This window comes from Oreochromis aureus, linkage group 17 (assembly GCF_013358895.1).
Source record: "Oreochromis aureus strain Israel breed Guangdong linkage group 17, ZZ_aureus, whole genome shotgun sequence".
Lineage (NCBI taxonomy): Eukaryota > Metazoa > Chordata > Actinopteri > Cichliformes > Cichlidae > Oreochromis > Oreochromis aureus.
Genome location: NC_052958.1, coordinates 37535011 through 37559439, shown reverse-complemented (window position 1 = coordinate 37559439; position 24429 = coordinate 37535011). Strand labels below are relative to the sequence as shown.

At 41.0% G+C, this 24429-nt stretch overlaps 1 protein-coding gene across 3 annotated transcripts; it reads left to right on the top strand.

Annotated features, from left to right (window-relative positions):
- Positions 1–1566: 1566 nt before the first annotated feature.
- On the top strand, positions 1567–24385 carry ipo8 (importin 8). Of its 3 annotated transcripts, none has more exons than XM_031734803.2 (25): positions 1569–1943; positions 3832–3913; positions 4218–4374; positions 4527–4685; positions 6823–6979; positions 7419–7508; positions 8451–8545; positions 8641–8725; positions 10105–10239; positions 10623–10722; positions 11066–11142; positions 11421–11537; positions 11636–11725; positions 12586–12751; positions 13220–13380; positions 13792–13917; positions 14004–14070; positions 14533–14658; positions 15326–15423; positions 15538–15633; positions 15868–16088; positions 16722–16927; positions 18981–19202; positions 19919–20048; positions 23887–24385. In XM_031734803.2, coding segments are annotated over exons 1-25 (3048 nt in total). In that variant the 5' UTR covers positions 1569–1859; the 3' UTR covers positions 23888–24385. The 3 variants fall into 3 exon arrangements, with proteins under 3 accessions (XP_031590665.1, XP_031590663.1, XP_031590662.1); XM_031734802.2 differs by having other exon boundaries at positions 14004–14079; XM_031734805.2 differs by lacking the exons at positions 19919–20048; positions 23887–24385 and adding an exon at positions 17342–17424 and having other exon boundaries at positions 1567–1943; positions 14004–14079; positions 18981–19147.
- Positions 24386–24429: the final 44 nt, after the last annotated feature.

The window sequence follows — 24429 nt, the reverse complement described above, 5'->3', positions numbered from 1 at the left end:
TTCTGCTCTGGAGGTTTTTTCTTAGTCTATCTCTAACATACTCTTCTGTCACACCAGCTCTCTGCATGTCCTCCTTCACAACACCCATGAATCTTTTCTGACATCCTGGATGGCAGCTCCATCTTCAATATTCTTTGTCTCCAAAAGCCTCAACCTGAGCTGTCTTTCTGATATACTAATTTCTAATCTTGTCCATCCAGCTCACTTCAGATGAAAACCTGTCTGTACTCTCTTCTTCACCGCTGTTGTATTTAAACTATAGTAACTTCACTTCTCATTCAAACACATATTCTGCATTGCTTCTACTGACTTTCATGCATCCTCTCTCCAGTGAATATCTACACTTTTCCAGACACTTGTGGACCTGTTTCCTAGGCTCACCGCAGATTACAATGCCATCTGCAAACATCATAGTCTATGGAGACTCTTGCCTGACCTTGTCAGTCAACCTGTCCATCAGTATTCCAAACAAGAAGTGGCTCAAATGTAATTCCACTCCCACCTTGAACATATCTGTCACTCCTACCGCACACCTCACCACTGTTTCCCTGTCTTCATGCATATCCCCCACTACCCGCACATACTTTTCTGCCATTCCTGAATTTCCTCATGCAGTCCCACAGTTGACGAAGCCAAGTTACAGCACCACCATTAGAGAATACTTTTCTTTGCTATTAATTCAATTCAATTCAATTTAACTTAATTCAACTAAATTCAGTTCAATTCAATTCAATTCAGTTACGGAGGTTGGAGGTCAGTTACGGAGGGCCTGAGGAAGGAATACTTCCTCAGGCTCGTTCTAGAGCCCAGGCCATGCGATGAGGTGATATTCTGTCCTGTAAAACCCGGTTTTATAGTTTTAACTATAAAGAGGGTGGTAAGTGGTTGTGTATAGCTGTCTTTGGAAGGAACAAATACATTTGTATTGTGATGAAAGGTGCTAAAGTTACGTATTGTCTCTAATGGTGACTTCTTTTTTATATTTACTTAAAGGCCGTTATAGTAATGGCAAAACTACTGTATTTGTGTATATGTATTCAAGCTGGATGATTTACAAAGCTGCACAAAAGTCTGTAATAACTCTTGTTTATTCAGCTCCTCATATTTTTGTGTTGCTTTGCTTTCATATTCAGGAGAACTTCTTCAACATGCTGAAATTTATTTATTATTTATTAAACAAATTAATTATTTAATTGCGTGATAAATATATTATATTATTAATATTAATATTTATTTTCTTTCACATCTAATTTACAATGTTATTCATTTACGTGACGTGTTTAGTTATTTATGTATTAATTTTACTTACTTTTACTCTACTTCTTTGAGACACTGAAATTATAGATACAAACGTGTGTAACTGTGTGCTCATTTAAATGAGCATAACGGCAAGAAAAGGGAATAATCGTGGGTCATACGAACTTCCCATTGCTTGCAGAAATATTGCATTTTGGAGTCACGTAACCACACTCCAGCCAAGCAGGTGGCGGTAATACAATAAAATGTTGGATGTCAACTGCCTAAAAAAAGAACTAGAGCCAATATTTACAGGTAGTTGTCTGTCAAACTGATAAGACCGCTGTAAAGGTATCGGGACTTTAACAGAAAGAACACCGATGTGTCTTTAACAGAAACTCGGCTCCGCTCCTTTAAACAAAATGCTAACCATGTGTCCGATAACAAGCCTTTTATTTTGAATGTTCTGACCGGACGTTGTGTTTTTTGCTACCGGAAGCCTTTTCGTGTTTAGGCCACACTGGATGCAAAAGGAACGAAATTTGGGTGCAGAAACGTTAGCTTCTGTTAGTTTCATGAATGTGAGAATAAAAATAGAAACGGAACCGTGGAACTAAACACACATGGATCCCAACCGTATAATCCAGGCTCTGAAGGGAACTATCGACCCCAACCTGAGGATAGCGGCAGAAAATGAACTCAATCAGGTGGGTGAGCTAAATAGTTTTTGGTTTGCTTGTTTTCTTTTTTCAGAAGACCGTCAGGGTTCATTCTAGCCGAGGGGGGCTGCTGGTGTTTGTGGAGGATGGCGGGCCGTGTTTTGGGGATTGCGCTCGGCTTTACTTGGTGAACGTTCAGCTTGGTTAACGTTCAGATGCATATATTAGGCCTAAGATCAGCATTTAGACTAACCGGTACCCCAACAGTCACTGCGGCAGCTGCCCTAGAGAACAATAGGAGGCAGCTCTAACAGCCATCATGAGCTGACGGTCAGCAGCGGGGCTTCCCAAACTTTCTCATGTCAACACTGGAGTTCAGGACTTCCTACAGTTCTCTGTTGTTGCTCCTGCACACAGTGTGGAATTCTGAGTCTCAATGGGCCTTCAATGACCGAATAATAAAAAGGATCGCAATATTTGGCGCCGTGAGAGCGTTTCTGAGTTACCTAGAATGATGCAGAAACCCACTAATGTTTATGCTTTGTCATTTTAACGCTGGCTGTAGCATGACTGAAACTTGAATTGATAAATCTTAAATGGATTTGAGCTGTGGGCATTCACACTGTGTAATAACTCCTTATTTAATTACACATGGATTGTGTGATTATGTAAGTTTTACATCTAAGCGCTAAATTCCCCGTTTATCAACTTTCACCTGCTGGGCAATCCTCTTCTTTAAAAGGAAAACAAATCATATCTTCTTCTGTCCTCTTTTTCTTTCTCCATCTCTGAGATCGCACAATATTTTGTGTTTTTTTTCTCTCCCTGAAACGGACGTATTGCACTTTTAGTTTACAAAGATTGGGATCCAAGCTATACAGAAAGGGTTGGTGTGTTTGTTGATCTTTGTTGATCTTTTTGAAAAGTTTCATTTTAATTTATCTGCAATTTCAAAAGAAATAACTGTGATAATGTCTTCAATGTCACAACTTGACACCTTCTTGGATGAATTCATGACAGGGATAAGATGGGAACAAAAACGATGTGTGGATCTAATTTGAATCCTCTCAGAACATCTCTTTTAATAATGTCTTTAGTCGACATCAGGACTTTTTAATGAAGTTTTGTACTTCAGGATGCAGAAGACTGAGTAAGACAAAAAAATATTCTACTCCAAATCTTGGAAAGGGGGAGCTGGCAGGAGAGGAGGTGGAGAACGACAAAGGGCTTTATGTGGGATTGGAAAGTTTACAAAGGCCAGAATACATTAAGTGACCAACAGCTGAGAATTGGATTGCAATCCTCTAGACAACATCTGTCTAGGATCCTTTATTCTCTTGCAAGTGGAACATGACTTTGACAGAAGTACAAATGGTAATAAAATAATAATAATAATAATAATGATAATAATAATAATAATAATAATAATAATAATAATAATAAATCTTGCACTGTTCAAGACAGAAATGTCAGATGGCGCCAATTTACAAAAACAGTTAGACTGTATATACTGTGATGAAGTGACACGACAATAAGGCAGTACTGATGGCCTGCAGTGTCTGTGGGGTACTGCAGCTGCATGAGTGGGCCAATAAAAGAGAATTACACCACTAATGTACATAGACCTGCACAGCACATACTTGTCTTTGCATGCGTAGGCTGCAGTCAGCAAAACAGACTTCAGGTAGAGTTTTTATATGAATGTTATTTTCACTCATTCACACACACTTTCCTCTTTATCTTTTGTCTTTGCAATTTAAGTGCCTTTACCTGTCACACAGTTACACACTGTTGAATGCATCAGAGGCCATTTTTAAGAGCTGCAGCTTTGGCATCTTACATTTCATTTCCAAAAACCTTGGGTTTAAAAATATTTTAATATTTTTTTTGAATACATACGAAATTTTGAAGCTGTCCATCTGTCTGTGTGTTTCAGTCCTACAAGATCATTAATTTCGCCCCTACCCTGCTTCAGATCATTGTGTCGGAGCAAGTAGAGTTTCCTGTTCGCCAAGCAGGTAAGATGCTAACCTGGTTTTGGCCACTGTTTCCATCATTATTTAGTAGTTAGAAAAATAGCACTGACCTGCTGAGAGAGACTGTTGTATGAATATGTCTAAAACTAGCTGCCATAGCCTACCATTTGGAAAGCACTTTTCTCAGCCTTAAGAAAATAATAGACATCAACAGACCTATGTTTTAAATTGAGTCTTTGTGATTTGTAGAAGCAAATAAATAAATGAACAATGTAAAACTGTATTAGCAATATGACCTGTGTGATGATGGTCTGAACGTGTGCTGTGCTTGTCTCGGTGTGTGTAGCTGCAATCTACTTGAAGAACATGGTGAGTCAGTACTGGCAGGACAGGGAGCCATCTGTCGGGGAGGTTGTCTTTCCCTTCAACATCCATGAGAACGACCGGCAGCAGATCAGAGATCAGATCTTGGAGGGTATCATCCGCTGTCCCGAGTCCATACGGTACATGCACATGTGCACACACCTGCTCACTCAGGACAGCTTTTCCCCTTCTCTAAAAGCTTAGATCTTAACCTATTTTAACCATTAAAAGCCCTTTGAACAGTGCCCACTACATGATAGTGACGCCACATATTTTTTTCTTCTTTCTGTAGTGCCCAGTTGACCATGTGTTTGCGAGCTATCATCAAGCATGACTTCCCTGGCCGCTGGACTGCCATTGTGGACAAGATCAATATGTACCTGCAGTCTCCAAACAGTGGCAGCTGGTATGGAACCCTGCTGGCTCTCTACCAGCTGGTCAAAACATACGAGTAAGTGTTCAGCCCACCCACCAATCACGTCTGGAGAGCAGAACGGGTTGTTATTATTTTTTTATTACATCTGAAATCCTTTATTTAAAAAGATAGTTTAATTGAGATCAAGGTCTCTTTTTAAGAGTGATATGTGTACAAAAGAAAGATTGAGACTTAGACCAGCGGTCCCGAACCTTTGGTTTACTGTCAGACAATATTTTCATGGACCGGCCTTTAAGGTGTCGCGGATAAATACAACAAAATGAAATGATACGACCGAGACAAAAACTGTGGTATTTTGTAAATTTAATAATAAACGTGAATTCACTGTGTAATTGTGTAACTTTATTAGCAGCGTCCCCCTGAAATGCACCAACAACAATGACAGTAGCATCCTCCTGTCTGCCCCTTAATGCTCCCTGGTCGCTACGGTAACGTGTAAATATTTCTTTCAAAATAAGACACACAACTACAACACGGAAAAAGACCCGAGTTAACGATAAAACTCCCGAAAACCATAAATTTCACACCCAAACCTCAACTCTCGCGGCCTGGTACCAAACGACTCACGGACCGGTACCGGACCGTGGCCCAGTGGTTGGGGACAGCTGACTTAGACAACCACATAATAAAATAAAACATTATACATCGTCACAGATTAAGAAAAATGTACGAGATTTTTTGCAGAGAAAAAAAATACAACTCTGTAAAAGGTTCCAGTGAAATCATAGCTTTTATCTTTGTAGTTTTTGTTGTTCATCCATTTATAGGCAGTGAAGTACCTAAATTCATTTTTTAAGTGTAGTGTGAGGAAGAGGTACAGCTAATTTTAATGTGACCTGAAATTGTAAGGAGGTAGGCAGCCAATCTTTGCATCACACAATGTTACTTTCTTTGATTTGCCTGGGAGTACCGCCCCACTTTTTAACATAAGATTCAATGATGAGTAAAAAAAGAATCGCCTGCGATAAATGCACCGTGATCCACAGAATATGCTGATAAATAATATCAACATAATCAAGCACATGTGGTTGAATAGTAAATGAGAAACAAGATTTGTTTCTATATAAAAATCCAATGTTCGCCCACATGATTTTTTTAAAGTTCATCTGGCATGAAGCTGAAGTATTATAACAAACAGCAGTTTTAATCTGAAGACCATTAAGGGTCTGAATATGGACTGTGGGCTGGATACTTTTAGGTGACTTCATAAATATCGATGTAGAAAGAGATTTCTGAAATTTGTCAAAAGCAGACTGTGGATTTTCAATCTTGTCATCTGCGTATTTGCCTGTAACACGTGTTACATTAAAAATACAAGTTACAGGAGCAGTGATCATATCAGCACTGAGGCGAAGGAGGGACAGTTTACTGTAGACCATCGTATGGTTTATCGAGGTTAATGAGAATTTGTTTTTACAGTTCTGAATATTTGGTGGAGAACATATAAAATTGGAGATACTATGTTGTTAGACAACAAGTTCCTACGAAGCAAATTCCCAGCGTGAAAGCATTCCAAATATTTCAGTTTCAAAACTGATTCATGAAGGAAGTGTTGGAGGTGGATTACTTTTGGATAAGTTCTGAAGGCTTTCCAGAACTCGGATGCATTTCCTGGATGTTTGCAAGAGATAACAAATAGAAATATGATTTCAGTTGTCTAATTTTGATGATGAAATTTGGGATTAATCTTTGTTTTTCCTCTCCCCAACATACAGGCTGTGTCTTTAGCAATGAGATCTCTGGAAATGACTAATGCAAACCAAGGCTTGTTCTGTTTTAAAAACACATTCAGAACATTTAAACTTTAAATTTCACAGTGGGGCTAATCATTTTTGTCCTTATCTGTAGCAAAGTAGGCAACCAACTAAATCGCTTCATTTGAGGTGCATTATAAATATTAATTTATTTTACAATTAGTAAAAATCTGCAACTAGTTGCAGTTTAAATCTTTGTGCCAAGAAATGTAACATTACAGTGTAATGTCATTTAAAGAAATTCTCTCAGACCAGCAAGGCATTATAGAGACAGAAGTAGATAAAGCACTCTCTGCTTCAGTCTAAGAGTTAAAAGAAGACGATGTCTACAACCCAAAGCATGTTCTGATTTGAACTGAGATCATTTAGTAAGTATCACGCATGTGTCTGTGTTTCAGGTACAGGAAAGCAGATGAGAGGGAGCCGTTGCTTGCAGCCATGCAGATCTTCCTGCCCAGGATACAACAACTCATCAGCCAGCTTCTGGTTGATGCCACAATCTTTTCAGTCCTCATTCAGAAACAGATCCTGAAGATCTTCCATGCTCTTGTACAGGTGTGTTTGTGTGTGTGCATGTGTGAGCTTTTTTTCAGATCAGATGTTTTCATATGCTAAAAAGCCTGAAACTGTGAAACTTTGATTTCTCATGTCAAAACATGTAGTTGGTGTTGTTGACACATGTAGTTTTAAATTGATATGTTTCCTTCAGTTGTCTTATGCTGAGGTTACAGAATGTGACCGTGGCCAGACTGAATGTTAAGAGGGTGAGAGGGACTACAGTCTTGCACCTTTTTATTCCTAATTACACACTGTTCAATGTGCCCTAAACTCCACTACACTGGTACACATAGCAGCAGTTGCTCTTTATTCAGATTAACTGCCGTAGTCCTCTGATGTGACTTATGTATTAAGAAAAGGCTCAGAGATGCTTTCAGAAAGTAGACAGGTTGTCGTAACGGAAAGGAGTAAGAATGGTACTTCTTCTTTCTTGCAGTATTCGCTGCCTCTCCAGCTGATCAACAACACAGTGATGACTCAGTGGATGGAAATACTCCGAGCCATAATGGACCGAGACATCCCAGCTGTAAGATCCCGAATCATATAGACACAATGTGATTTAACAAATTCAACAGTATGTAACGTCTTGATGCATGCTCAATCATCCAGAAGGAAATCCCAAAAAGGTTGATTCTGTTCATCTGGACGTAGCGTTTTCAGTGGTCACTCGTCCAAGTGACGTCTTCAGTCTCAGCTGACTGCAGGTTTCCCCAACCTTATAAACAGTACATTTGCATAATGACTGAAACTAGGACCACTAGTGAACAATAGGCTGCGAGGTCAGTTTATGATCTGACCTCATAGTTTCTTGATCATTTTCACATTACGGATCATTAATATGCACATTTCCAGATCGACAGAATCAACTTTTACATGGTAAATCCAATTAAGATTTGGGATTTTATTTTCAAAACTTGTGTATTGCACTTTAATTCTAGTCACAGAATGATCATTAAAGTACTAGCATGCTTATTCTATGTGCTTTCAGCCCTTTATCTGCCTCACATTAGAGGCAGATAAAGGGAAAGTCACACAGGGAGACCATGCAAACGTTTTGTGCTGAAAAGTTTTATTAATAAAAAAAAAAACTCATAGAAAAAAAGTCTATAATGACCTTTTTTTATTAAGTCCCAACAAACCACATTCATTTGGTTTCATATTACACAATTTTACAATTACACATGTGAGGCTGAACTGTTAGAAGCTTACTTCTGCTGAGACATTCAGTTATTGTGAGAGCTGAGTGGCACAATACAGCATCATCAGTGTAGAAAGGTTTTTTCACTAACACAAGTGTTCCGCAGTGTGGTTAAAAACCCCGTAAATAATCAAACAAGTGCACTGAAAATTGAATGCTCAATTACTGAACAAAGCATCTTTCTATACTATTTAAAGACGCATGGATTAAAATTCTAATGAATCTGTTCTTCACAAGGACCTAGTACTGACCATACAATGTGTTTGTTAGGAGACATTGGAGGTGGATGAAGACGACCGTCCTGAGCTGGCGTGGTGGAAGTGTAAAAAGTGGGCGTTGCGCATCATCACGCGACTGTTTGAACGGTGAGTCCAGAAATGCTGTTAAATCATTACTGAGCAGATTTGGATTTTGCAGAAAGACCTTTTCAGCATTCCTGTATTTCTGATGTGAATCACAGATATGGAAGTCCAGGAAACGTGACAAAAGAGTACTACGAGTTTGCAGATTTTTTCCTGAAGACATATGCAGTGGGGATACAGCAGGTAAATATGTGTCACTGAGTCTGTTTGAGTTATAGGGAATGACATTGTCAGGTAAATAACACTCTTACTTTGATCTTTACTATAGATTCTCTAGTTGATACGTATCTTTGCAGTCAGTAACCATTCACTCTTGTTTTTTTACGTGTATTTTGGACCTTTGGTTTTGTTCCTCAGCATGACAGCAACAGGTCAATTCAAGAGCTCTTCAATGTCTACTTGAAAATGCTATTTTATATTAGGTGCATTCCAAATTCAAGGTTATGTGATATTCATAAGGCGTTTATCCTGTGCCTAAAGGCAGACAAAAGAACATCTCCTAGATTAAAGGATGGTCCTTAACAACCGGAGAGTCTTAACTCTGATAATAGCAACCAAGGGCCGGGTAGCTAACAACATGACTGGGAGCTGAGAAACTTTTATTGAGAAAATAGTGAACAATTCTCTGCAAATAAAGACAAAATAAAAAAGATCTACTGTAGAGTGGACCAGCCTGAAAACATGAGAATCCTTGGTATTACAGAACAGACGGAAGATAACTTCCTTGCTATGCTGTTTGTGGAAAACATTAACAAAAATGTTGGAAATTCCTGAGATAACTAGTTTGAAAATAGAGCACATGAAAGTTTGGCTTCAAAGCCTGACCGAGCCACGAGCACCCAGCCCCGGACACCAAGAACCACCAATGCGCCGACGGCTGAGAGCATCAGCCACCAGCAGGGAGTGTGGTGGGGGGAGATGGGTCCCCACAGATGGGGGGGCCTGAGATGTTCCCAGAGGGGCAGTCCGTCCCCAGACTCAGGAGATGTTGCCCTTTGCTCCCTGGGTGGAGACAAGCAGACCACCCCCGGTCCTGCAGCAGCAGGGAGCATCCCAGACACCGACCAGACGGCCAACTCCTCCCCTCGGCCCCCCACCCCTAATGGTGAACAGAGAACGGGCTGTGAAGACTCCATACTTCTCTCCGGCCGCTCATATGTGGTGTTGCTGTGTGCTGTTCTAAAGTGCATTTAAAACACGGGAGGGCGTGGTGCTTCCTGCCAGAGAGCAGCAGGTGTCAGCACGGCTCCTCATTTGTGAATATTGAACAATCACAGCAGCATATTTTACATTAACCAAGCCAGATGAGACTGCCTGTTGCTGTCTTTACCAAGTCATGCTGGTGATGCTGCGGGCTTTGCATTGCTGAGACAGGCTGAAACTTTTGTCCGCGGTTGCTCTTCTTCCACATCTGCAGTGTTGTTGTTTCCAGATGAACAGAATCAACTTTTTGGGATTTGCTTACCTGGATTATTGAGCATACATCAAGACTAACAGTTTGTTGCAACTAATATTATGAGCGACGGTGGTTATTCATCCTGTGCGGTGTGTTATCCATCCAGGTCTTGCTGAAGGTGGTGGACCAGTACAGACAGAAGCAGTATGTTACTCCTCAGGTCCTACAGCAGTGCCTCAACTACCTCAACCAGGGCCTGTCACACTCACTGACCTGGAAACAGATGAAGCCGCACATGCAGGTAGGACAGGCATGAAGGAATATGATATTTACCTGTTCCTGATTGGCCCAGACCCTCTTATTCAGTTTAGAGCTATTTGCATTTAGTTTCACCGAAAACTTAAAGGTACTAATCCACCAAAAATGTCAGGAACTGTAGAGAGGAGTCCTTCTGACTCAGTTCAAAGTTGACCTTAATAAAGAGTAACAAATGGAAGCTGACTCAAAGTTGTTCTGTCTGTGATTTCATCATTCAATCATTCACATAGGGTTACAAATTTCTGCCCTACTTTTTCCACTCTGGTCATTTTTATTGTCTATTTATTTTAATAAAGCCAGTCTTATTTTTCCCCCTTGAATCATCTTTAATCTCATTAATATTATGAAGACTATTGTTTCATGTAGACCATATGCCAGGAGGTCATCTTCCCTCTTATGTGCTACAAAGACGAGGACGAGAAACTATGGCAAGAGGATCCATATGAGTATATCCGTATGAAGTTCAGTAAGTGTTCAAGTATCCTGGTATTAGGGTTGTTATGATACTAGAATTTTAGTCTTGAATTACTTGTCCACACTCTGGAGTCTCTGCTTAGTGTTGCTATGGTTCCCCTACTGCTCTGCACAGGAACAGTGGGGTCCCCATAACTGCAGATTGCAAAGGCAACAACAGCATATCTGAGTTTGGAGTTTGCCTACCAAAAAAAACCAACCCCTAAGTTAAAACTGAGAGAAAGTGAATGGGTTTTGGCCATTGACTGGCATTGCTATAATATTGAGTGGTGAAGGTGAGTGCATGTCATGTCTTGGGATATGTTATTTTTGAGAGTATGCATCTTTATATCTAGACCTCTATGATGACCATGCTCTCCCAGTCACTGCTGCCCAGAGCCTGCTGTGTAAAGCTGCACGCAAGAGGAAAGAGGTGAGGGGGGGTCATGATAGCGCACATCCACAGGAACCAGAGTGCTTGTACACAGTATGTGGCAACTAGCCCTTTGCCCAGGGATATTGATATTATATTATAGTTTATTCCACCACATGAAAAAAGGACTCTTTTTCACTTTTCCTGTCAGTTTATTTTATTTTTATTACCCTGTCAGAAGATATCACTTATGTTTTGTCTGTAAGCCACAAGCTTTAGTTTCTGCACACACATCTTGTAAATGTAATCTGCAGCATCTCCTTTATTCATTTTAACAGGTCCTGCCTCAAATGATGGAGTTCTGCCATCATATCCTGATGGACCCCTCTGCTGATCCTTGCAGGACGGATGGAGCGCTGCACTGCATCGGAGCTCTGGCTGAGCTCTTGCTTAAGGTACACAGAGACACGCATCTGGATGGAACTCTAACGAGCACTTTTATCATGTGATCAGCTTTAAGATTCGCTGCATTTCTGTATGTCTGGTCCTACAGAAGCGGCTGTACAGGGAGCAAATGGAGCTAATGCTTCAGAACTACGTCTTCCCCTTGCTTAACTCTCCTTTGGGTTACCTGCGTGCCAGGGTAAGTGAACCTTCCTCCCTCCTTGGTACAGCAGTGTAAGAGTGTCATGATGGCTAATAAGAAAAGAAAAGTTCGCACTTTTCTGAACCTGTATCACCACTGAATTTATAATGTGGGTGCATTTTAATCCTGTATGTATAATTTTCACCCTGTGTTTATTTCATAAAACTCAAAATAAAACCATATTATGTCCAGTTAAGGTATTTGAGTTAAATATTAAATTGAACTCCATGCATGTACAAACTCATCACTTGGGTTTAGGGCCTAAACTGGAATAATTCCAGTTTATTTGAATCTGGTATATGTATTCCAGTGGCTATTGCAACTAATGAAAAATATGCAATAACCACTGGTCGTGCATATATTCATCAAAAGAAACTGTAAGATAACCTTTTTTGAGGAATGATTTACATTATTTACAAGCTGCATTAGAAGCTGATGTGGACTAGTGCTGAACTGCTTTCAGCAGACGTGTCAGAACTGGGTCCAAATGTTAATCTCACAGAGCTATAGACACATAGTCTGTGGTAAAGCCTGCAGTGATTACTTGGGAAATGGTAACTCGTTGAGGGTTGTCGTTGCTAAAATTTTCACAAAGGAACTGTGTTTTTATTTTATTCCTTTAATGCGTCGACTGGCTCTCTTCTCTTCAGTCCTGCAGGGTGGTCCGTTTAGTCAATGTCAGTTATTGTTTTAGTCTCTTCAGCACACCAGGTGTACTGCAGACCGGAGTGATGCATCTGGTGGGGGGAATCGCTGACGGCAGCAGTAGACAGTTATGGTGGTGGTGGTTTCACAAATTTGACTAAGGTGAAAATTATATGGATGCTGTACAAACTTGGGATACTCTCCTTTGTTAGTCCTGCTGGGTGTTGCACTCGTTCAGTCCGCTGCGTTTCCATGACGAGCTGGTGCTGAGGAATGCCGTGGAGTTGGTCAAACAGGATCTGATAGATGACAAAGAGATGCCTGTCAAGGTGGAGGCTGCCATCGCTCTGCAGACGCTGGTCAGCAACCAGGAACAAGGTCTGTGGAGGACAGCTGATTCGTTCCTGTGTTTTAAAGCTGAAATTTGTACAATGCACTTTACCAGCTCGACTGAAATCAGAATCATTCCCATCATAGGGTTGTGAAAATGAATGTTTTGATGGAGGTATTAGCAGGAAGTTATAATAACCTTGAAAAGTAACATGATATTGGGTTCGATTTTTCTGATTTTTTTTTTTTCTTGTAAATTTCTTGCTTTTCAAGTTTGGCTTTATTTTCTTTACCATCACAGGCCCAAGCTTACATTTAAAATAATGAAAAATAATATGTGTGTAACAAAGGAGAATGGGTATTCCTTTAATTAGGGATTAGAGACTGCTTGTCATTGTACTAGTAGAAGCACTTATGAATATTGGTTGAAAGTAAACACTGATAAGTGCAAATATGATCATCTCCCATACAGAGATTTAGTCTCATTTTCTCATTCAATCTTTTTTCATTATAAAGCCAAGCTGTACATCAGGCCTTACATTCGGCAAGTCATGCAGGAGCTTCTGCATGTGGTCAGAGAAACGGAGAACGATGACCTGACCAACGTCATTCAGAAAATGATCTGCGAGTACAACCAGGAAGTGGCCGCCATCGCTGTAGACATGACACAGAACCTGGTAGGACGACAACACAGACTTATTTTGTAGTTTAATCAGGTATTAAGGAAGTATGCAGCATCCAGATTTGTGTGTGTGTGTGTGTGTGTGTGTGTGTGTGTGTGTGTGTGTGTGTGTGTGTGTGTGTGTGTGTGTTTTTTATTTTTCTTCTCCTGAGTCTCTCTTGTTGAATGTTCTGATCTATGCTTGGACATTTGTTATTTGTTCAGAAAACTTGGTTAAGACAAGGACAAGGCTACTTTTAGGTTAACTTAGTTTTATTTTAAGTTTAGCTGTGATTTGGGTAAGACTAGTGAAAAAAGTCAGGGCAAGGTAAGAGTTAGGATTAAGTTGGGGTTAATGTAGATGTCCACAAAATGAATCAAGGTCAGTGTGGAAGTGATGTGAAATACCACTGTGTGTGTTCGGCAGGCAGAGATCTTCACAAGAGTTCTACAGAGTGAGGAGTACGAGGAGAACGAAGATAAGACTGTTATGGCTCTTGGTATCCTCAGTACAATTGACACCATCCTCACCGTAATGGAAGACCACAAAGAGGTCTAAGGCGCACACGGCAATAAGTATTTGAACTTGGAACAGTGGTGAATGTAATATTTGACGCCTTATTTCTTTTCATGTCTCAGATCACACAGCAGCTAGAGGGGATCTGTTTGCAGGTGATTGGCCTGGTCTTGCAGAAACCCATCATAGGTATGGCAGGTGTGTGTGCACGGGCAGTCCAAAGAGTGTGTTTTTTTTGTTTTGTTTTTTTGGCGGGGGGGGGGCCTCCCTTTTCAAATTCTGGCTTCCTCCACATTTTCACACTTTTCCCTTGTCCTAGATATTGCAAGTGTTCCAAATTTTGTTAATGAATTCATTTTGTTATTTCAAGTAAATGCATTCCTTTCTATCTTTATTAAGAGCCGTAGTGATCTCGAGATTAGTTAATTTTTCCATGTCTACTCAAAGGGAAGCAGTCCCATACACTGGTGTCACTTTTTATCTCCTGCAGCTACATTTAATGGAAATATGTGTAGAGATTGCATATTCATGCTGGGTGCTCTGTAAACAGGCACCGAGATGACTCTGTTTCCTGTTAGTGGTGTTGGATTGTCTTTCTCTTGTATCTCAACGATGTGGCAGAATATCATTGTCATTCTGTAACCACTGCAGAATTCTATGAGGAGATCCTGTCACTGGCATTTGGCCTTACCTGTCAGACCATCTCCCCCCAGATGTGGCAGCTGTTAGGCGTCCTGTATGAGGTCTTCCAGCATGACTGCTTTGATTACTTCACAGGTATGTCCTACACCCAGTTTTGGTTTCATCTCCACTAACTCCACTGGTATTTTCCTCCTAGATACGTGCAGAAGTTGTTTTGTCCATAAATTTTCAAATTATATAAAATACGTCTGCTTAAGTTCCAGCATCCTTCTAAATGTTTTATTTAACCTAATTAACCGTCTGCAGTTGCCCAGAAATTCAGTTTACTGTGTCCAACAGGAAGTGGAGGAAATTATCTCACCTGAGAGGCAGAAACAAGCACATATTTCACACATTTAAAATATTAATAATAAAACATTTTTTCAGTTATCACAATATCTGTGAAGCCACAATTTGGTAACAACAAAAAGGTGACGTGTAGCCACATTAAGACAGTTACAAATCAGCCTATTGCCATATTTATAATAAAATACATATTTGTGTTTTGTAGGTTTGACTGCTGTATTGGTATTTTTACAGGTCTCTGTGAAAACCCCCAGACAGCTGCAGATGATTCAAATGATTTTGGAGTGAATACACAGGGGTTGTGTCACATAGTTCTGAGAATATGACACATAAATGACTATTAACTTAAAACGACAACAACAACAACTTGAATAATAAAACTCATGATTAATGTTGGATAAAGCTTATATGAAAACATTGTTTGTGTTTCAAAGTATTAATTGTGTTTATGTCACAGATATGATGCCGCTTTTGCACAACTACGTTACTGTGGATACGGACATGCTTCTGTCCAGTCCGAAGCACTTAGAGGTCATCTACAGCATGTGCAAAAAGGTCTGGCTCCAGATGTATTGAACTGTGGTTCACAGAAATATCATCAGGAACAAACATCCAGCTTTTTTTCCAATATTGTTGCTGTATTGTGACCAGTAAGCCTTTTTGTTTAAGGTATTGTCCATGGATTCAGGCGAAGATGCAGAGTGTCATGCAGCCAAACTGTTGGAGGTTATCATCCTGCAGTGCAAAGGCAGAGGCATTGACCAGGTCAGGTGCAGCTCTGCACTTTTATTTTCCACTTATCACACAGCCAGCACTGTTTCTTTTATTTTTAACATCCTGCAGCCAGAACACTAAAGTGTCGCTAAATGTTTCTATCTGTCGGTTTAATTATGCCCAAAGCTGGAAAGCCAGAGGCATGTCAGTTTGTTCACCTGCATATTTCAAACACACTGTGGTTCAAACCATAGTGAAATATTTGCTGCTGTTTTGTTTCTACAGTGCATCCCTCTTTTCGTGGAGGCAGTGCTTGAGCGTTTGATGCGGGGGGTGAAATCCAGTGAGCTGAGGACAATGTGTCTCCAGGTTGCCATTGCTGCTCTCTACTACAACCCAGCCCTGCTCATCCACACGATGGACAACATGCACTTTCCACACAACCCGCAGCCCATAACCACACACTTCATCAACCAGTGGATGAATGACACTGAATTCTTCTTGGGGTAAGGCAGCAAAGAAGGTTCTTTGTTGCTAACTGCTGAGTTAGGGAAGGGAAATTCTGGATAAATGTTCTCTTATGATTTTAAAAATTTCATGTTGTGAAGTTTTTGGGTAAAATTGTGATTGCTACGGAGAGGGGACAGTTTAATTCAGTTTTATTGCTTCAAAGCGCTTTATATTGTGAGGTAAAGATCCTGCAGTAATAACAAGACCAGCTGGACAAAGAAGTAGTTTTTCTGTGGCTCTATATCAGGAAGATTTTTGTTTTCATTTTACACACAAATAAAGAAATTCGATAGCTAATAAGTGAGAAATGTTCATCACTGAACCATAGAGACACTATGTCCAGGTGAACATTTCCTTAGATTTAGAAATGTTTGTATCTGTTTTTCTGAACTTTGAGCAAAGCCAGACTATTTTTCCACCTACTTCCAGTCTAGCATCTCTGTAACTCCAGCTCTGTAATGGACACCCACATACCAACAGGTGTTCATTCATTAATTCTTTTAATTAACAGATGACAGTTTAATTTGTGTGAACACTTATTCATTTATTTATTTTTCGTTTTTGCGCTCCTACAAAACAACTAAAGCCTTCTTTCTCAGAAACCGTCCTTCTTCTGATTCACTCTACAGACTCCATGATCGTAAGATGTGCATCATCGGACTGAGTGTGCTAATCGATCTTCCTAGCCGGCCAGCAGTGCTGGATGCAGTTGCTGCTCAGATTGTCCCCTCCATTCTCCTCCTTTTCCTGGGCCTCAAACACCTTAATGCCTCCCGCCTAATCAACAAACCAGAGCTGCTTGCCCGTGCAGGCGCTCAAGATGAAGACCAGAATGGTGAGAATAGAGAGCAGAAAGCGGGATTTTGGTACGAACAGCAGAAGAAACTTAAACAGAATAAATGCAGACAGAAAGAAAGCAAAGAGTCAATCAAATTAGCCACTGAACTCACCAGCGCTGAGTTTAAATTAGCTGCACTGTGTTTCTCACTCTCAGCTCTACTTTAAAAATAAAGGAATTGGGTCGTTAAACCTTCTCTACCTCTTGTGGGTCACACTCATAAATGTATTTGGTGTTATTGTTGTGATTGAAGCATCATTCTTTTACTCTGAAATTTAAATATTTTGATTTGAGTGTATTAGTTTTCTCTTAACAGGGTTGTCAAAAAAATTGATACTAAAAATTAATATTGAATTCAGATACTCATTTGCAACAATATCGATATCAACTGTGCCGTCTTTGCCCCTCCAGCTGACACACAGCTTCACACAGCACCACTGCAGTCAGACAAACAGCTCCTCCCCTCACTAACAGCTGAAGTAGTTTTTCAAGAGGTCAGTAAAGCTCACGGTTCAACAACAACAACAACAACAACAACGAAGGAAACGGTTATCATAAATGTTAACTTGACCGGTGCACATTTTAACATTTAATTTATTAATATGCATTCCTTATTTTGTTGTAGCCAGCTGTGTGGTCAGTTTGAAAATGCAGGCAGCGACTGGATAAAAAAATGTGGTATTAGTTATGCAAAAGTTTCTGTAGCTGTAGCTCAGGTGGTAGAGCAGGTCAGCTACTAACCGGACGGTTTCCGGTTCGATCCCAGGCTCTACCAGTCTGTATGCCAAATATCCTCGGGCAAGATACCCCATGTTGCTCTCTGATGCATTCATCGGAGTGTGAATCTGTATGAATGTTAGACAGTAAGTACTAAACAGTTTAGAAAAAGTGCTCGTGTGATTGGGTGAATGAATTAGTTGTATATATTTTTGATTGCTTGTTTGTTTTTTAACTACGGAGCCCTGCAAGGGACATTGGAGGCAAAAAAAAAAAAAGAAGATTAACTTTTGCGAGATCTCATAAAATAGGCCGACTTCCTTCGGAGGGTGCCAGCTCGAAGCTGACCAGGAGGTCGAGGCACGATGTGCCGGGAGTGCGATGTTCCCGCCAGTGCACTGTTGCAAAAGTGCTAGAATAAACCAAGCAGATATTTGAAGTTTACACAGCTACGTTCACGGCTGAAAATATCTTAAAAGTTTATTTGTGACCCAGAAAGAGTAATATTAAAACTAAGTAGCTGCTGCCACTGTTGGAAACTGGAATTGGCTGGGCCACACTATGAATTCTGGGATAGGTTGGGCCACAAAGGATCCCAACTTGACCTTCAAATGCGACCTGCAAAGGATGCGGCCTATTTTACGAGATCTTGCAAAAGTAACTCGAGATGATCTTCATGTATTTTTTTTGTTTTTTTGTTTTTTTTTTCCTTCTCCAGGGTCTCTTGCGGGGCTCCGTATTTAACCACCTTAAGGCTTAAGATCCAATTAAAATAAATAAATAAATAAATAATAATAATAATAATCCTGATTGTGTGGAAATACACAAAAGACTAAGCTGACTATAATTGTCAGCTTATTTAGAGATTTCAGCAACAACTAGTACAATGTCTCATTAGACTGCACTGTGTTATCAGCTTTGCTACCTGCCTAGATTGTAGTATTATAGTAGCTAAAGACCAAAGGTTACATTACAGCCTTACAAAAAGTTGTTGTGGTATTCTTTCACATAGGAAAACTCTTGGGAAGATCCTGTTCACAAAATTGCTTTGGTGTCAGAACCATAAGAAATTGGTCTGTTGTTAAAGCCAGTGATGCTCAGACTTGTGGTAGAAAACTTTTAGAATTTAAATAGACTCCTGTGTGGTTATTTTCCAAACTTCATATTTTTTCCCCAAGCTGACCACGACCCACCTATAGTGACTCCGTTCCCCTCTTCTGGGGCCAGCACTAGTTTGAGAGCCACTCCCCAAATCAAACTGCATGCTGAAAATAATTTCTTTTTAAATCCTGGTACCTGATTCTAAATGGCTGTGTTATTTTGTTTACGGTAGAGGAGATTCCTAGTGATGAAGATGAGGTGAATGAGAACTGTAACACCATGCAGCAGCAGTCCAGCATGCCAGCAGGCCAAGGAGGCGATGATGATGATGACGATGAAGATGACTATTGGGATGACGATGGTTTTGAGGGAACGCCTCTGGAGGAGTACAGCACGCCTCTGGACTACGACAATGGAGAGGACGAGTATCAGTTCTTCACTTCTGCCCTGCTCAGTAGGTCATCATTCACGTGTTAGTCAGAAATTGAGATTGGGAGCAGATTCTTTGGGTCCTTTAGGAAGCAGCATGGTGCTTCTTGGACCAGGCTCATTCAGGTGCAACCTCACATTAAGATCTAGGAAGTTTTGAGAAAGGGGCAACAGTGTGGACCCTTCTTCAAACCCTCTGTGTTTAGTTTTTGTGGTGCTGTTAAAGAATATTGTTGCCTTGGAGGTGATGCTTGTTAGTTGTCTCACTCACTCCCCTACACATCCACGCCCTACTTGACTACAGTTTGAGACCCACTGCCTCTCCTTTTATGCCATTTTATTCTTTACTTAAATATTTATTTGTTCTCTCACTGTGAGAAATACAAGACATTATTGTAACCTTCAGAAACCATTTTAAACCAGCCTATTGCAACTGCATGTTTACATTCTTGCTCCGATTGGATTCGGTGAAGTTGAAACTTTTTAATATCACATGCAAAAACATTCCAGTGGGATCAGTTCATTGGTCTGCTGTATTTATGCAGTTATTTTTCCACATAGTTTGGTAACGAAGCAGGATAAACACAGATGATACTAATAAGGACTGTCCTTGAGAAAATTGTGATACTCAGTAACTTTTTTGTAAAGCAGTATAACCTTATAAATCAGTCGAAGTACCGACTGCATGAAACCACCGTGACACTACAGCTTTCCTGTGTGTGTTTCTGTCTGTGTCTGTAGGGGTCCAGAGTACTGATCCAGCATGGTACCATTGTTTGACAGCTGCGCTCAGCGATGACCAGAAAAAACAGCTTCAGGAGATCTACAGCATCTCACAGCAGAGGAGGAGCACTGCAACTAAGGGCCAATGGTGAGAGACAACATAAGGAGAGAAGTTGGAAAGACAGGAAGAAAGCTGAAAAAATACTGATTGACTCGGTGCATGCGTTATCGCATCCAGGGGTCCTGGGGGGCGCATCCTGGGGCTGTTCAGCTGTTCTGGCCGTTTGCTTAAGCCCACGGTCCTGGACTAGTAAGAGACCCTACTGGGTGTTTGCAGAGGGGCGGACCACTAGGGGGCTCCACTCACACCCAGTGAGAAGGAAAGGAGAGGGGTGATGTTTTTGGGCTGTAGACGGTGTTTGCTGCCTTGTGAGTTCAGTTGTGTGAAGCCGGGATTAAAGTTGGAGGAAAACGTGGTAGCTCTCGTTTCGTTCTTGCGTACCTCCACACGATTTTTCTGTTTCAGGTTAGAAGCATATATGTTTGCATAGATGGTGTTTATATGTTGATTAATGATTTTTCTGGATTAAAATGTGAACTAAAGCATATTTTTAAAGGGGTTATATGCTTAAATACATTAATACTTAAATACATTAAGCAAGAAAAAAATCTACATCCTAAGGCTGGAACACAGAAACTTTGACACAGTAATATCTGCTGCAATATTTACACCTCTTATGAAATCTCGAAAGTATTAGCTTTATTTTGATACAAAGATTTAGATTTAAGAAATAAGCACAATATCTATGAATCACTCAATAATAAATATCACAGATTGACAGAGGTGATTATAAATAAATATCCAGAATGTTGACAGGAATATTACAGAGTAGAAAAGAGCGTGTGCAACTATTACAGTGTTTACAGTGTGTTAGATGGAGGAGTTGTACAGGGAGATGGCCACAGACAGGAATGACTTCCTGTGTCATTCAGTGGTGCTTTTTGGTAATCTCAGTCTCTCACTGAGCGTGCTCCTGTGGCTCCTGTGGCTAACCAGCAGGTCATGGAGTGGGTGGGAGGTATTATCCAACATTGTCTTAATCTTGGACAACATTCCCCGACACCACCTTAAGGGAGTCCAGCTCCATCCCCACAACATTACTGGCCTTACGGATCAGTCTGTTGAGTCTGACTCCAAGGTATTTGTAGTTCTCCACAATGTCCACGTTGACCCACTGGATTGAAACAGGGGTCAAGGGTTTCCTGGTCTTCCATAGTCAATTCCTTGGTCTTTGTCACGTGGTGTTAGCAGAAGTATCTGCAGCTCAACGTGACAAAGGAGTCAACCACAGCCCGGTACTCTGTCTCATCACCCCTGCTGATGCTTCCAACCACCGCAGAGTCATCAGAGAACTTCTGGAGATGGAGGTCTCTGTGCAGTGGCTGAAATCTGTGGTGTAGAGAATGAAGAGGAGGGGGGAGAGGACAGTCCCCTGTGGTGCCCCTGTGTTGCTGATCACCTTGTCAGACACAATGTGGAAGATGCGTCTTCCTGTCAGGTAATCAGCAATCCAGGACACCAGTGAAGGATCCACCTGCATCGCTGTTAACTTATCACCCAGGAGGGTCGGCTTGATGGTATTAAAAGCACTGGAAAAGTCAAAAATACATATACGCTATATATGTCCTTGAAATTAGCATACAGGAGGTCTGAGACTCTCCCCCTGGTAGGCAGATCACATATTGTGTGAATGGTGGTAGTGTATTGTCCAAGGTGACGTGGTTGAAGTCACCCGAGATCACAGTGAAGACACTTGGGTGCAGTCTGTAACCGGGCTATGTGGAGTGGATTGTGTCACATGCAAACAGAGGAACGTAAACAGCCACCAAGATCACATGAATAAATTCCCAGGGTAAATAATACGGCCTGAGTCCAACAGCACACAGTTCAATGTGCGGGCGGCAAATTTTTTCTTTGATTGCTATGTGGGCGGGGTTACACCACCGGTTGTTAACAAGAACAGCAAATCCCCCTTCCTTTCTGCTTACCTCTCGCGGCGCTGTCCCTGTCCGCCCGAACAGTGTGGAAGCCTTCCATGGACTCGGAAATGTCCTAGTGCATCCATGATTCGGTGAAACACATCAGGCTACACTACAAGAATAAAGCTGACTTACTGCTATTGAATAGGGAAAACCTCTGTTTTAGCACTGTGATCATTTTGAACACATAAAGCTGGATGTTAAGACCTTTTACCCCCTCTCAGATGTGAGGACAGGGGAAAGCCGGGGGACTTAAGTCTCTCTCTGCCCCACCTCTGTCGACAGTGGAAACAGTGCCCCACCGTTCTGTCACAGTCTTCATATTTTGAAGTGCAGATTTCCAAATTTCAAACACACTTCAGGGATCTAGGCTCCATTTTGGCCACGGTTGCACTGGTGTGCCAGCACAAAAATCAGGTGCACCCTAATTTTTCAACCGCATCACTTACCACCGCAGTTTTACATGTTCACTTTTATTTCCTTTTTTTTTCTCTTTTTTTTTTTTTTGGAAAATTGCTGTCCATACAGACAATATTGATTTGTTAATGATGAACTAACAATCTTGTCAACACAAAGTTCTTTATTTGGAGCTCAGTTCTACAAGAAAGATAAGTTACTGAAAAAGTGTTTGTGCTTAAAGTGCTGAGCTGAAATTTAAACTTAAAGCATCTCAAGATATATTAAATAAAAAGAAAATCTAAATTAAAAGGACCTCAAAGTGTCTCACAGGCTTCAAACTGAACGTCTCTGTATATCTGAACAGCTTGATATCTTATGGACTATCCTCCATTGCAGTCACATGCCCCTCAGATGGACAACTCCTGTAATTTGACCTTTTTTTCAATGTGTCTGTGGTGACACCTGTAAAATGGCCGCACGTGACATCATTCCTGTACGGGGGGTTTTTGTTCAAGCCATTTTTCTTGTGAAGAATTATTTCAGACTTGAACTTAGTGAATGGAACATCTCCTTTGGGAATATCGTAGGCAATGTTAGACTTAATCATCATCTCGGCCTCCTCTGACCTGTTTGCTGCTGCCTGTCGCTGAAAGGCAGTGGGGAGAGGGGACACTTGGGCAGTGCATTTATCACAACATATAATGTGTTTTCTGTGCTGTGCTGTGTTCACTGTGCTTTTTAAGCGTTTCAATTCGAAATGTATTAGCATCAGTCACAAATGCAACGTTGCCGGCCGTGTTCTTTCCACACTCACCACAGCTGGGGCATCCCTAGGGCAAACCCCGCATATATGTGTGTGATAGAATTTAGAAACATCGGTGAAAATTATAAGTCTATATCATGATGTCTGGTGCTTTTGTGTTTGTTGGTTTGTTTTTATTTTGATTTATTTTGCGAGCTGGTTATTAGATCTGCTCCAGCCAGCCAGAGAGTCCCCTGCCGCCCCGCCCCTCTCCTTCCTGTGCGGCAAGCAGCGGGCGCAGCTCGCAAATCGGAGGGCGCCCTTATTCCTCGTAAATGGGCGATAGAAAACCGACCGGTGCCAATGCGATCACAAAAGTGCCTTAACGTACCAAAAAAGTTATCAATCCTTCTTTTCATCTTTTGTCATTACCCACAGCTAAACCTACTTCTGTCGAGCCCAGGCTACTCACCTCTCTCTTCAAACGAACACACACGTAGGCCTAAGGAATATCTGAGCCACGGCCAGTCAGAGAGGTCCCGCCCTTGACTATCTCGGATTGAAACTAGGTCGCTGTAGAGCCCTGAGCTTTTCCACACACGGCATCAGGACACGGCACTGACAGTGGGCTATTTTAGCAATCTCTTATCAAAAGCCTCCAACGAATTTAACAAGCAAAAACAGTAGAAAATAAGTCATTCAGTTTACAAATCTTGTGGGTTTTGTAGTTGCAGAGGGAGAAGGATGCAGTTTTAAACACGTTGTGTCGCTCAATCCTGAGCTGAGTTTCATTTTGTGTTTTCAGAGCACTGAAGAAACAAATGGGCTGCAGAATCAGGAGAGGGATCAAAGAAGAGAAAAGCTGGTCTGAGCTGAAGTGTACTTCACTTCAATCTGAACGATGTCAGTCTACATCAAACCATATCTGAACAGATCCCACCAGAACCAGTTCCCAGAGTTTCAGTAGACCTGGATGGAGTAGCGGGGGCTGGTTTCAAATCACAATAATTGCTGATTTGCTGCACTGCTTCAGACCCCCACTGGAATATTACTTTCACTGGGACAGGTCCACCGGCCTGTGAGTGTGTGTGGGTGTGGGTGTGTGACTGTGTCTCTGTGTATACTTGAGGAAAAGGTCTGCATTATAAATATAAATGTTCTTGACCAGCACAATTCACAAAATATTTTGTACAGTGCAGTGCTTTAATTTGTAACTAAGTCAGTTGTGTTTTGTGTTTGTCTCTCAGCGAAACTGTAAAAAACAAAACCGAATAAAACTGCATCAGAGTGTGTTTTTGTATGTACTCTAAGAGTGTCTTTTTTTCTCTGAGCAAGGAGGGTGTGGCTG

Coding starts and splice junctions, on each gene's coding strand:
- ipo8 (XM_031734802.2), top strand. CDS start 1,860: ATGGATCCCAACCGTATAATCCAGGCTCTGAAGGGAACTATCGACCCC. Junction 7,509..8,450: donor TGGACCGAGACATCCCAGCT/GTAAGATCCCGA, acceptor TGTGTTTGTTAG/GAGACATTGGAGGTGGATGA. Junction 8,546..8,640: donor ATCACGCGACTGTTTGAACG/GTGAGTCCAGAA, acceptor TGTGAATCACAG/ATATGGAAGTCCAGGAAACG.